Source organism: Typopeltis vanoorti, chromosome 14, assembly GCF_054136105.1.
Source record: "Typopeltis vanoorti isolate ZY-2024b chromosome 14, IOZ_Tvanoo_1.0, whole genome shotgun sequence".
Taxonomy (NCBI): Eukaryota; Metazoa; Arthropoda; class Arachnida; order Uropygi; family Thelyphonidae; genus Typopeltis; species Typopeltis vanoorti.
In genome coordinates, this window is record NC_143562.1 from 7281860 (window position 1) to 7294635 (window position 12776).

General features: G+C 35.7%; 1 protein-coding gene across 1 annotated transcript; it reads left to right on the top strand.

Moving 5' to 3' along the window:
* Positions 1-5075: 5075 nt before the first annotated feature.
* LOC150099149 (tRNA (cytidine(32)/guanosine(34)-2'-O)-methyltransferase-like) lies at positions 5076-12490 on the top strand. Its single transcript, XM_090404084.1, has 2 exons — positions 5076-5148; positions 11380-12490. The coding sequence occupies exon 2, from the start codon at positions 11393-11395 to the stop codon at positions 12308-12310; it is 918 nt and encodes a 305-aa protein (XP_090260210.1). The 5' UTR covers positions 5076-5148; positions 11380-11392; the 3' UTR covers positions 12311-12490.
* The last annotated feature ends 286 nt before the right edge of the window (positions 12491-12776 follow it).

The following is a 12776-nucleotide window of genomic DNA, read 5'->3' on the forward strand; positions in this document are numbered from 1 at the left end:
CCTCTTCAGATAGAAAGTTAGGTTTATAATATCACGAGTCAACAAAACGGCAATAGCAGGCATTCTATAGAATGCGTGACGTTTTTAGGCAAAGTATGAAATGTCTGTTTTATGTTAATATTTTACATACTTTCCCTAGGCATTGTATAGAATACCTAGGCATTATATAGAATAACAAATACTATTTCGGCAAAGTATGAAAAAGGCTTTTATTTAAAATATGTATGTGAAAATGTAAGAAGTACAAACTGTAAGATACCGGATTTTTCTATAGAAAGAGAAAAAGACCAGTACTGAACTACTTGTTGCTACAAGGTAGACTGGAATGACATTTTGAATTGCACTTAACTGCTTTTTTCATAAAAAAGCACTTCAAATCTGGCACTTGGTCTTGCAAGTTCACCTCATGAAACCTTGGCCGCTACCCGTGGACAGAGCAGAAGTCGCTGATCGGAGAGCTATTTCATGGTTAGGAATGTCTCAAACTCTCAGTACGTCTTTGGGACATAAAGTGAATTGTGATCTGGCATAGAGTTGGTTTAAATTCCTTCAGCAGTTCCAAGTCGGTAAAAACCATCGTCTCTCACACTCATAACAACCGCCAGCAGATTGCGTGAGTCACCCAGTCCCTTGTCGACGTCTGGGATAGGAACTCGCGCAGTGACCCCCCCAAAGATGCAGGAAGAAATTTATTGTTGGAATCCATTTTCATTTTTTCGGCCTGTATTTCCATTTTCAATTTAGATCGAAATTTACCTTCGACAGCATTCTCAATTTTGAAGCGAAGAGTACACAAAATATTAACATCATAACCTTCTATTTTCTCATTTCCATCGTGTTTACTCTCATGTCCACAGGCGGGATGAACCTAACCTAACCTAACCTAAACGTAACCTAACCATTTCTGGGACATAAATTCCCAGAAATTATTACTATTATTATTATTATTATTACTATTATTACGGGCAACTCCAGGGAGTCATTGGACTCATCGAGGGAGGCCCCAAATCATATTCATCACAACTATTTGACATTCATACAGTATCTATCATACCTCGCCTTAAACTCATTCACTGTCACAGCATCCACCACAGACTCAGGGAGCGCATTCCACTCATTCACTACTCTAAAAGTAAAGAACCCAGATCTAACACCTTTACTAACCACACTTTTGCCCAGTTTCCATGGATGTCCCCTAGTCCTCCCACAACCAGCCCTGTTCTCAAAAATATCTTCTGAATTAATTTTATAGAAACCCTTCAGTAAGTTGAATGTCTCAATCATATCTCCCCTCCTCCGCCTATCAACCAATTTTTGCAACCCACAAATCCTCAACCTGTTCTCATACGGTTCATTCCACAGACCTGCTATCATCTTGGTCACTCGCCTCTGGATCCTCTCCACCTCCTCCCCATCAAGAAGAAACCTAGGTGACCAAATCTGAGCACAGTAGTCTAGATGGGGTCTTATCAAAGCTCGATACAGAGGAATAATAACCTGCTTGTCTCTGCTTGTCATCGTATTCTTCAGCAACAAAGTGATTTGATGAGCTGTTTTGGTCACTTTTGCAATGTGTCCCCTAAATTTCAATTCCTTATCTACCAACACTCCTAAATCTCGTGCCTCATCAATTTCCTGGAGCACGGTTCCACCAATGCAGTAAACTGCCGCCAATCTTTTCACCCCAAAATGCATAACCTTACATTTTGCCACATTAAACTGACATCCATTCTCCTTAGCCCAGACCTCCAATCTATCCAAATCATCCTGCAAAATTTTGACGTCATCTGCATTCACTATTGCCCTACCCAACTTCGCATCATCCGCAAACAAATGAATTGTTCCTCTCAGATCATTTCCTATATCATTTATGAACAAATTAAACAGCAGTGGTCCAAGAACAGATCCTTGTGGCACACCACTAGTCACAGGCCGTCTTGTGGACTCTACTCCCGAGTAAACCACTCTGTCTCAATCATATCTCCCCTCCTCCGCCTATCAACCAATTTTTGCAACCCACAAATCCTCAACCTGTTCTCATACGGTTCATTCCACAGACCTGCTATCATCTTGGTCACTCGCCTCTGGATCCTCTCCACCTCCTCCCCATCAAGAAGAAACCTAGGTGACCAAATCTGAGCACAGTAGTCTAGATGGGGTCTTATCAAGGCTCGATACAGAGGAATAATAACCTGCTTGTCTCTTGAATTAGGTTAGATTTAGGTTAGGTTAGGAAGTGCTCTGGCTCTATGTTTGAGGCGAGAGTCGAAATATGATTCTGTGCTAGTGGATCTTGTAAACAGAATTAAAAATATGAAAAAAGAATTGTGCATCATTTGGCGCAAGATTTCAAGAGGAAATTATTGCTGCATTAGGTAATGAAGTCCTTAATAAAATTAAAGACGATATAAAAGCAGCCATATATTACAGTATCCAAATGGATTGTACTCCTGATAATTCTCACAAAGAACAAACTTCAATAATTATTAGATATGTAAATTTTGTAGACAAAAAATTAATTATAAATGAGTCATTTATAGGATTTATTGAAGTAACTGATGTGACTGGTGAAGGACTAGCAAATTCGCTTTTAAAAAGAATTGGTGAACTGGATTTCGATATTATGAATTGTAGAGGGCAAGCATACGATAACGGTAGCAATATGAAGGGAACATATAAAGGCGTAAAATCTAGAATAATTAGCTTAAACCCTCATGCAATTTATGTACCTTGCTTATCACATTCTTTTAATTTGATAATTTTTGATGCTACTTCCATATTCTAAAAAAATTTTCGGAATATTGCAACGTTTATACTGCGTATTTTCTGCATCTACAAAATGGTGGGAAATTATACAAAAGCATTTAAATATTACGCTTAAACCATTATGTGATACTCAATGGGAAGACAAAGCAATGTATACACAGTTTGAACAAACTTATTATGCTTTAGAAGAATTTATTGGTGCAATTAACGATAACACAGCAGTATCCGAAGCTAAAATTCTACAAGATTCATTACAAGAAATGCCATTTATTTTAAGCTTATCGGTGTGGTTTACAATATTGTCAAAAACTAATAGTATCAGCAAACTTCAAACAAAAACAATTATTCTTGATTCTGCTTTTAATTTAGTGAATAAAATTAAAAATGATACCCAAAATTTAAGATCAAAATTTAACACATTTTTAGACGACGCAAAAATGATAGCACGAAACTTGAATATTTCCGAAGACTTCCCTGAAAAAAGAATTCGAAAAAGAAAAAGATTATTTTCTGAACTAGCAGAAGATGAAGTTTTAGTAAATCCAGTAGGGGAATTTAGATGTCACTTTTTCAACGTTGTGATTGATACTGTTATTGTACAAATAGATGAGAGATTTAAAAATATACCCAATGTTATTTCTTATTTTAAATTAATCACTGATATAAAAACATTGAAAAAAATGAACTAGAAAACCGCTCAAGGGATTTTGTAAAATATTAAAGATGTAAATGAATATTTAACCCCCAGGAAATTGATTTGTTACGAGAATTGATCTTGGACCAAAAAATTTAAATAACGCGCAAGACATATTGCAATATATATTACATAATAGTTATAACGACCTATTTCCAAATGTGCTAACTGTATTGCAAATTTTCTTTACGTTACTAGTTACTATAGCAAGTGCAGAGCGTTCTTTTAGCAAATTTTAGCGCCTCCGTAGCGCAATTGGAAGAACGACGGTACATTGCACCCTTCGATTGGAACAGGCCTAAGTCCGATTCGCGTCGCGACGGGAGGAATCTTTATCTGGATGATTTCAATCGAAGGTGAGTTAGCCGATCTCATACGGAGGCAGCAGAGTTTTTTCTCTCGGAAACTCGGGTTTTTCATCCTTCATACAGACAAATCGGCCCTTCGGAACACACGCAATTTACACACAAAAAATACTAGTTCAGTGGAGGTGGGCAGTAGATGGCGTTGTTTAAGATGATTCGTAGTAGAGGTTCTGTGTAGTGGTTGAGACAGTTGTAGGTGTCCTCCCGCGATAAGTCTTCGGACTCCTTGGAGGTATCAGGAATAATCATAATAATAATAATAATAATAATAATTAAAATTGATAAATAATTATCTTCGGTCAAGTATTTGTGAAAAACGCTTAAATGCACTTGCTATATTAAGCATCGAAAAGGAAATTGTCAAAAATTGTAATTTTTCAGAAATGATTAATGACATAGAAAAAAAATCGGATATTTAAATGAATACATATTAAGCAATACACGTTTAGTAAAACTAGGCCCCTAAATAGTAAACCTATTTTTTTTTTATGTGCTTAAGGCGTTAGCTGATTTTTTTTAATTGTAAATAGTTTTCGTGTGCTAGTAGGTGAGCCAGGTTACTTTTGTTTGTGCTAAATATTTGTTTATTTTAATTATTTAATACTTTTGTTTTGTTCGGCAAACGTTATGTTAACCTGTTATATTTCGAATGTTTTTTTTGTTTTTTTTTGTTTTCCTGTGCCAAAATCATTTGCAGGTAAGAGGTTTTACAATACGTTTATTTCGAATCCTTTAATTTTTCCCTTTGAAAAATATTTTAGGGTCCCGATAGGTTTCTTGCACCCGGGACCCTTTATAGAGAAGGTCGGCTCTGATCCTTCTTCTCCAACAGTACATTCCATGATACATTTTCTGTTATGCTTGCACTAATCCATATATTCATGTTTAAATTATTCGAATTCTGCACTGTCCCATCAACTGGCAGTTACGAATTATTTCCAATTTAGCTCTATTCTATTAATTCTTTGTTATAAATTCATGTCATAATAATTGCAATTTTTGAAATCAATAATACACACAAAAACTGCAAGTTCAGATACCGCAAAAAAAATTAAAAAAAGATATTTTGATTTTCCGTATTTGAATTACGGTATCTGAACTTGCAGTTTTTGTGTCTATTATTGATTTAAAATAAATTCAGATACGGTAATTCGAAATATCTTTTTTTTTTTTTTTAATGCAATTTCTTATTACGTTGTTTTGTGATATTCACAATGTACTGAGAGGGCACTGTAGCATAATTCAGAGACAGAGATCTGTCAATGCGTAATTTGATTTTGTTAGTCGTGTTCGCCGTATTCTATTTATTTTTGAATTAAATTGGTTAGTAATTTATGTTGTGTAAAATATAATATAATATAAAATATATGTTATGTAAAATATAATTATTTATTTCATAAAATCTGCATTTATTTGTATGAAGAGTAAGCTATAGTCAAGCCTAAAACAGCATTTTCATGTTTTTTTTTTTTTTATGCCGTTGTTTGGTAAAAGAAGTCCAAATCATTAAAATCGTTTGGAATCAATGGATTCAGTAATACCATCACGTTTTATTATAAAGTAACAGGAATAGACATAATAGAGAGTTATGCACCAGGGAGCAGTATCAACCTCATGTCTTTGTCACGGGAATGCAAAGAGATTTCATTATTGGTGCCAATGTCAGAGCCCTTGAAATTTTAATGCATCATGAGCGTCTGCATTTGGAAGGCATGATAAATTGACGTAATTTCAGGTTTATTATCATCATATTAAAATGGTGCATTGAATACAACAATTACTGCTTTTGACTGTTTTGGAACAAATAACAATATAAAATCATCGTGAAGTTGTATATACACTAGAACTTGCTGTTTTAAGGATACTTGTGACATAAGATTGAATGATATATTCACGTAAACACAAGAAAGATATTTATTTAACCAAATATTTCGGTCTGGAAATAGCAGACCATCTTCAGTGGTATTACAAGAACATTTTTTTAAAAAAAAATACAAGCTAGAATACTAACAATAGATCGTTAAAAATAGAACATGCTGCGTGATGTTATATCACTAAGTATGAAACGGAATATTTTGAAGTAGAGACATGATTGAAAAAAAAAAAAAATTAATGAGTAATCTTGATTAGACTTTCCCAGATTTTGGATATAGATATACAGTCATTATGATTCAGGTTGGGATGATGGAGCAAGGCCTCCACTCTTTCCTTGAACAAACGTTTGAACCTGTAACGGGATCTATGTAAGAGGCGAGTCCTGGACATCAATCCTCCATTCTTCATAACAAACTTGAAAAGTCTGGATTGGCTCAACACAGGATTGAAAGTGACCACAACATCTTTTGGTCCAGGACTCGCCTCTTACATAGATCCCATTATAGGTTCGAACGTTTGTTCAAGGAAAGCGTGGAGGCCTTGCTCCATCGTCCCAACCTGAATCATAATGACTGTATATCTATATCAAAAATCTGGGAAAGTCTAATCAAGATTACTCATTAATTTTTTTTTTTTTCAATCATGTCTCTACTTCGAAATATTCTGTTTCATACTTAGTGATATAATATCACGCGCCGTGTTCTATTTTTAACGATCTATTGTTAGTATAATAGTTTGTATTTTTTTTTTTTTTTTAAACTGTTCTTGTAATACCACTGAAGATGGTCTGCTATTTTCAGACTGAAATATTTGGTTAAATAAATATCTTTCTTGTGTTTACGTGAATATATCATTCAATCATATACTAGAACTGTTTCCTTTATGTGTGTATATATATCATAAAATTCATAATGTTTACCCTCAGGGGATGTACAGGATAATTATGATAGTACTACATGAAAAAGTTGCACCTTTACTAACTTTCAATCAACAATTTTCCTCCAAATTAATCTGTTATCTGTCAAGACTCCAACATTATCAGATCTTATATTTCTTTCTTTTAAGGCACTTTTCATTGTATCATTCTATCTACATCTTGGTCTTCCTCTGGGTCTTTTACCTACCTGGCAAAAAACACTTTTTTTGCTAATCTTTCCTCTCCCATTCTGTTGTGACATGCCACCTCACATTAGCTTTACATTCCTGAACAATGCTAACAATGGCAAGTCCTTTCCTAATATCCTCATTTTTAATGTAACACTGCCATTGATGCCATCTGTTCACTCCAATAATCTTTCTCAGACCTCTCATATTAGATGTCTCTAGTCTTTGATCAAGCATTTTATTTCTAATCTAGGTTTCAGATCCATAAGTTACAATTGCTCTGAACGCTGGCTTGTATGCAGCTATTTACTTTAATTTAATTTAATTTAGTGTTTTAACTAATTTCTTTCTTGTTCCATATAAATTTGTTCAGCTGACTTCCTATCACACCAGCTTTACTGATTCTGTTGTTTATTTCCATATTTAATTTACCATCTTCACTGAAAATTGTGCCAAAATAGCTGGAATGTTTTACTTGTTTTATAGGTTCTGGATGCAGCTGATGTTTTCAGTGTTCCTGCCTATTTGCAATGTCCTTGCTGATTTTCATACCAAATTCTCTACAACATTTATTCAGTTTACTCAGGGGATCTTGCAGGCTTGTGCTAGATTTATTCAGTTTATTCAAGAGTTAAGATTAACATTGCCAATTTTGATATCAGTTTTAATACCACTGTCTTTCATAATGGGATCCATATAGATAATGAATAACTGTGGAGATAATGTGCACCCTTATCGCACAGCTGATTTAACACCAAACAATCTTCCTGCACCACTTCAATTCTAACTGCTGACTTATATCTTAAATAGAGACTGTATATTGCTTGATATAATGTCTCACTTACACCATATAACTGTAGAGTTTTGAAGATTTTTCCACTTGGTACCTTATCATATGCCTTTTCCAGATTAATAAAACTTAAATACAAATCCTTGCTATACTCCCAAAATCTCAACAGTTTGTCTTAAAGTGAAATTCTAATCCTGACAACCTCTATTTGGCCTGAATCCAAAATGTTTCCACTATTTTTTGTAGCCATTTTTCATGTATACTTGCATAAATCTTACCAGGAACACTCAGTAGTGAAATACCCTTTGTAATTCTTACATTCAGTTTTTTATTTTTTATTTTTATAGATCAGTACTATGAGAGCTCAGCTCCAATCCTCCAGAATTTGATCCTCTAGGCCTTTGAATTATGCAGTGCAGCCATTGTAAAACTTTTGTATCGCCACATTTGAGCATTTCTCGTTGAATTTCATCTACCCCCAGCTGCCTTTTCTGCATTTAAAGTTTTTGATGACATTTTCTACTTTAAGTATGGATATGAATTCCTTTCTACATTCCTGTTGGAAGTTTTGTACCACCTTGCTGACACTGCTTGTTTCATTTAGCAGCCTTTCAAAGTAATTTCTCCAGACATCTAGAATATCTTTATCTACAGTTTTCATGTTACCTTTATCATCTATGCTTTCCTTTTGTGGTACTGTTTGCTCCATTTCTAAGCTTTTTCAATAGCCTCCAGAATATTTTGCCAACTTCCTGATATTTATTTTCTAGGTTCTTACCAAAGTCTTGCTATGACTTGTTTATCTAGCTTTATATAGTGCTTTGCTTTCTTAGATTTTTCTCTGTATTCTTTAAGTGCACAGGCTAACTTATTTGCCATTATTTGCCCCTTCTTTTCCTTGACCCCCTCTTTAACTTCTCGAATCTACCACAGAGTAATTTTCTTATCTTAATCAGGATAAGGATTTCCTTATCCTAATCAGACAATCTCACCATATGCCTCTCTGACTGAATCACGAAGGGTTGGTTGTTTTCAAACTCTCATTTTTTTCTTGAATGATTGTATTTCAGCCTGCAGCTCACCTCTGAATGGCTTTTGATTCATCTTAAACCTTTTTTTTTTATAAGGATAGTTTCATATTGAAAAGCTCTGCTTTTCAATATGAAACTATCCTACTCAAAACTAAATAATGATCAGTTCCTATTTCAGATCCTCTGTTTACTCTCGTGTACAAAGTCAATGAGATTTTTTTTTTCCATGTGAATTTGTGCACATTTCTATGTTGGAACATGGTGTTAGTAATAACTAATCCATGTTCTGAATAGAAATCAAGCAGACACTTACCAATATATTTCCTCGTTTCTTCAAATTTTCCAAAACATTTCTGTTTGTCTAGTAATCATTTCCTATTCTGCTGTAAAGCAGAAGCACTCTCACATCCACAAGACACTATAGTAGAAATCATGAACGTTTTTGCTATATCTTCAGTAGACTAAATCAGAACTACTTTTCCTTTCAGAACTCCAACTGGCAACCTCAACAGCCACTGCTTGTACTCACTTGCCCAAACTACACATTAAGCAGCTCTTTCCGCCACAAGGGTTGCACTTGTGTGCCATCCAAATCCTTGAATCCTCACTGTTTGGCTTAAAATTTCTCCTCCAAATCAACCTGCCCTTTTCATATACTCCTTCTATCACTCTCCAAACTCCAACCACTCTGACCTCTTTAACTTTCTCTCTCTCTCTCTACAGCTTGACTTTCTGCAGTCTTAATACCCATTAGCGACGTCATCCTTCTTGGGGACTTCAGCATCCATAACTGATATTGACTCCTCCCCCCCCCTTCTCCAGTTTCTTCTTCCCATGGTCAGATTATGTCAATTCTTCTGATCAAAACACTTGCTAAAACCGAATAACAATCATCCTCACAGGAAGAATGAAGGCTTTCATCCCTTATTCCACTCTCCAAATTCTCAATCACGATCCAAGCCTTAGTTCTCAAAATCCTCAGCTGCCTTCTCTGCCCATACTTCAGCTCGAAACAGCTGCAAAAGAATCGAGTCCAATTCGGACTTTGAAAAGGAAAAATGCATTAAACTTGCCTCCTGCTCAAATGGCAGTTGCCCCTACTCTCTTTCCAAGGCCATTGGGTGCAACTTCTGCCCACCCAGGTTTCTACCACTCTCACATCCTAATAGTACTGTAGTCACCTCACCAAAAGACAAGACCAAGTTAATACCATCACGTTTTCATTTCCTGCATTGATGACCTGGGCAAAGTTCCCTCTGCTCTACCAAGAACAATTTCCCTTCATGTTATTATTATTATTATTATTATTCCTGATACCTCCAAGGAGTCCGAAGACTCATCGCGGGAGGACACCTACAACTGTCTCTACACCTAACCTCTACTACGAATCATCTCCATCAACGCCATCTACCGCCCACCTCCAACACCACCACAACTAGTAATTTTTGTCTGTAAATTGCATGTGTTCTGTTACCCATAGTCTTCCGACAAAAAGAAATCTGAAGAATCCTTAATAACCTGGACACAAACAAGGCATCTGGTCCTGACGGTATCCCACTTATTGTGTTAAAAAATTGTGCCCCAGAACTCACACTTATCTTTTATCGCCCCCTCTGTCTATCCTGTTCAACTGACATCTTCCCTACAACATGGAAACAGGTCCACATCCAGCCCATCCCAAAGAAAGGCGATAAGTCAGCTACCGAACTACGATCCATTTGATCTAACTACTGTTCCTGTTCTCTCAGAAATTACAGAGGCATCAACATCTCTTGAATCACCTAGAGACATACCAACTAATCAGTGACCAGCAGTATGGAATCCACCACTTGTGATCTCCAGCTGATCTTCTTGCTTTCACCACTCGCCCACCTATGGACACAGGCCATGAAGAAATTTTGAGAAACTCGCATGGTTTCTCAAAATTTCAAAGGCATTTGATCCAATTTGGCACAGGATATACTTAACCAGCTGCCATCCTATGTTTGCCTTCCTTACTCTGCAGCTGGATCACCAACTTTCTCAATGGTTGCTCATTACTCTCCTCAGATTTCCCACCAATGCAGTAGTACCCCAGAGTTCTGTTCTTTCACCCGCTCTCTTCCTCATGTATATAAATGACATGCTCTCTCAGACTTCCAATCCTATCCATAGCTTTGCTGATGACAGTACACCCCATTCTTCCTTTATATTTGACAAACCTTGTAGTGCTCAAGTATTACAAACCTCATCATCTACCATGACGAGGGACCTGAACTTAGCTCTCCTAGCTATATCTGAGTGGAGCAAGGTTTGTCAACCTTGTGGACTTCAATGCCACCAAAACAGTCCTGTCTAATCTCTTGCAAGAAAGAACTTGCATTCCACCCCCTTTACTTACCTTACCAATGCTGAAATATTCAAACATGATCAGATTTCTCTTCTTGGACTGACCTGTGCATCCAATCTTTCCTTCCAGCCATATTTCAACTATAACTTCTGCAACCACCAAAACACGTAGTATACCTTTTTTGCACAAGATACTACTTTACACCTTCACAGCTGCTAACTCTATACAAAGCCCAAATCAACCCAACGATGGAATATTGCCCCCCATGTTTGGGCCATTGCACCAAAATCTTCTCTAAGATTGCTCGATTCTATTATGCTACTGATCAAAAGTAAAATGTTTTGCACTGTATGTTATTTTTTACTTTTATATATTTTATATATTAAACATTTTTATAATAGGATTTAATTTTGTTTCATTAATAGGATTTCTTGAACAATGGGGAGGTCATCAAAAGACAAGCGAGATATTTATTATCGAATGGCAAAAGAAGAAGGATGGAGAGCACGGAGTGCTTTTAAATTATTGCAAATCAATGAAGAGTTTGATATTTTTTCTGGTGTTAAGAAAGCTGTTGACTTATGTGCTGCTCCTGGAAGCTGGAGTCAAGTTCTCTCAAGAAAGCTCAAATCAGATTCTTCAGATTCAGATGATGTTAAAATAGTTGCAGTGGATCTTCAAGCAATGGCATCTTTGCCTGGTGTAATCCAAATTCAAGGAGATATAACAAAGGTATCAGTAGCTGAAGAAATTATTAGCCATTTTGAAGGTGAAAAGGCTGATTTAGTTGTCTGCGATGGTGCTCCAGATGTAACTGGACTTCATGACGTTGATGAATACATTCAGGCACAGCTACTTCTAGCAGCATTGAACATCACAACTCATGTACTAAAGCTTGGAGGTACTTTTATTGCAAAAATATTTAGAGGAAAAGATGTTACACTTCTGTACTCTCAGTTAAAAGTTTTTTTTCCTTTGGTTACTGTGGCGAAACCACGAAGCAGCAGGAATTCAAGTATTGAAGCCTTTGTAGTTTGCCAAAACTACTCTCCTCCTGAAAATTATATTCCCAATATGTGCAATCCTCTTCTGGATCATCAGTATGATAAAATGAACAATCTTGTAGGACCAAACCGTATTGTGGTGCCATTTGTTGCTTGTGGTGATTTAAGTGCATATGATTCAGATCGAACTTATCCACTTGAACTGAGCGAAGATGACAAATATGTATATCATTTTCCAACCCAAACTCCCATTGATCCTCCTTACAAAGAAGCCTGTAGATTGAAGAAGGAAGACAAATTAGCTAAACCTGACTCACATGAAACTGTTCAAGTTACTGAACTTAAAAAATAGAGAAATAATATGATAAAAATGTTTTTAGGTGAATGTTTAATGTAGCATTTAGTCTGTATATATTTTTTAAATCTGTATATATGGTTTTAATTGTTGAATATTATTCATCTTTAAATTATGAATGTTATCCAGTTTTAGTTTACTATTGTAAATATATGGATATTATCCTTTTAAAAAAGGTAATAAATTATGAAAGCAAGAGGAATTTTTTAAAAGTTATTAAGTGATGTTGATGAATAATAATGAATCAACTGTAGTAGGTCTGGAAGGTCATCAACAGTCATAGTGTGTTTATATGTATGCAAAATGCCTGTGATACAGTTATAGATGAATGTATAAGTCAACATTACCATCAAATTCTGGATGTGTACCTTCAAGGAATATATAAGATGCTATTATAGTACTACATGATTAAGTTAGCATTTTTCAGACCGCATGTTTCAAACATTCTATCTGTCAAGGTTTT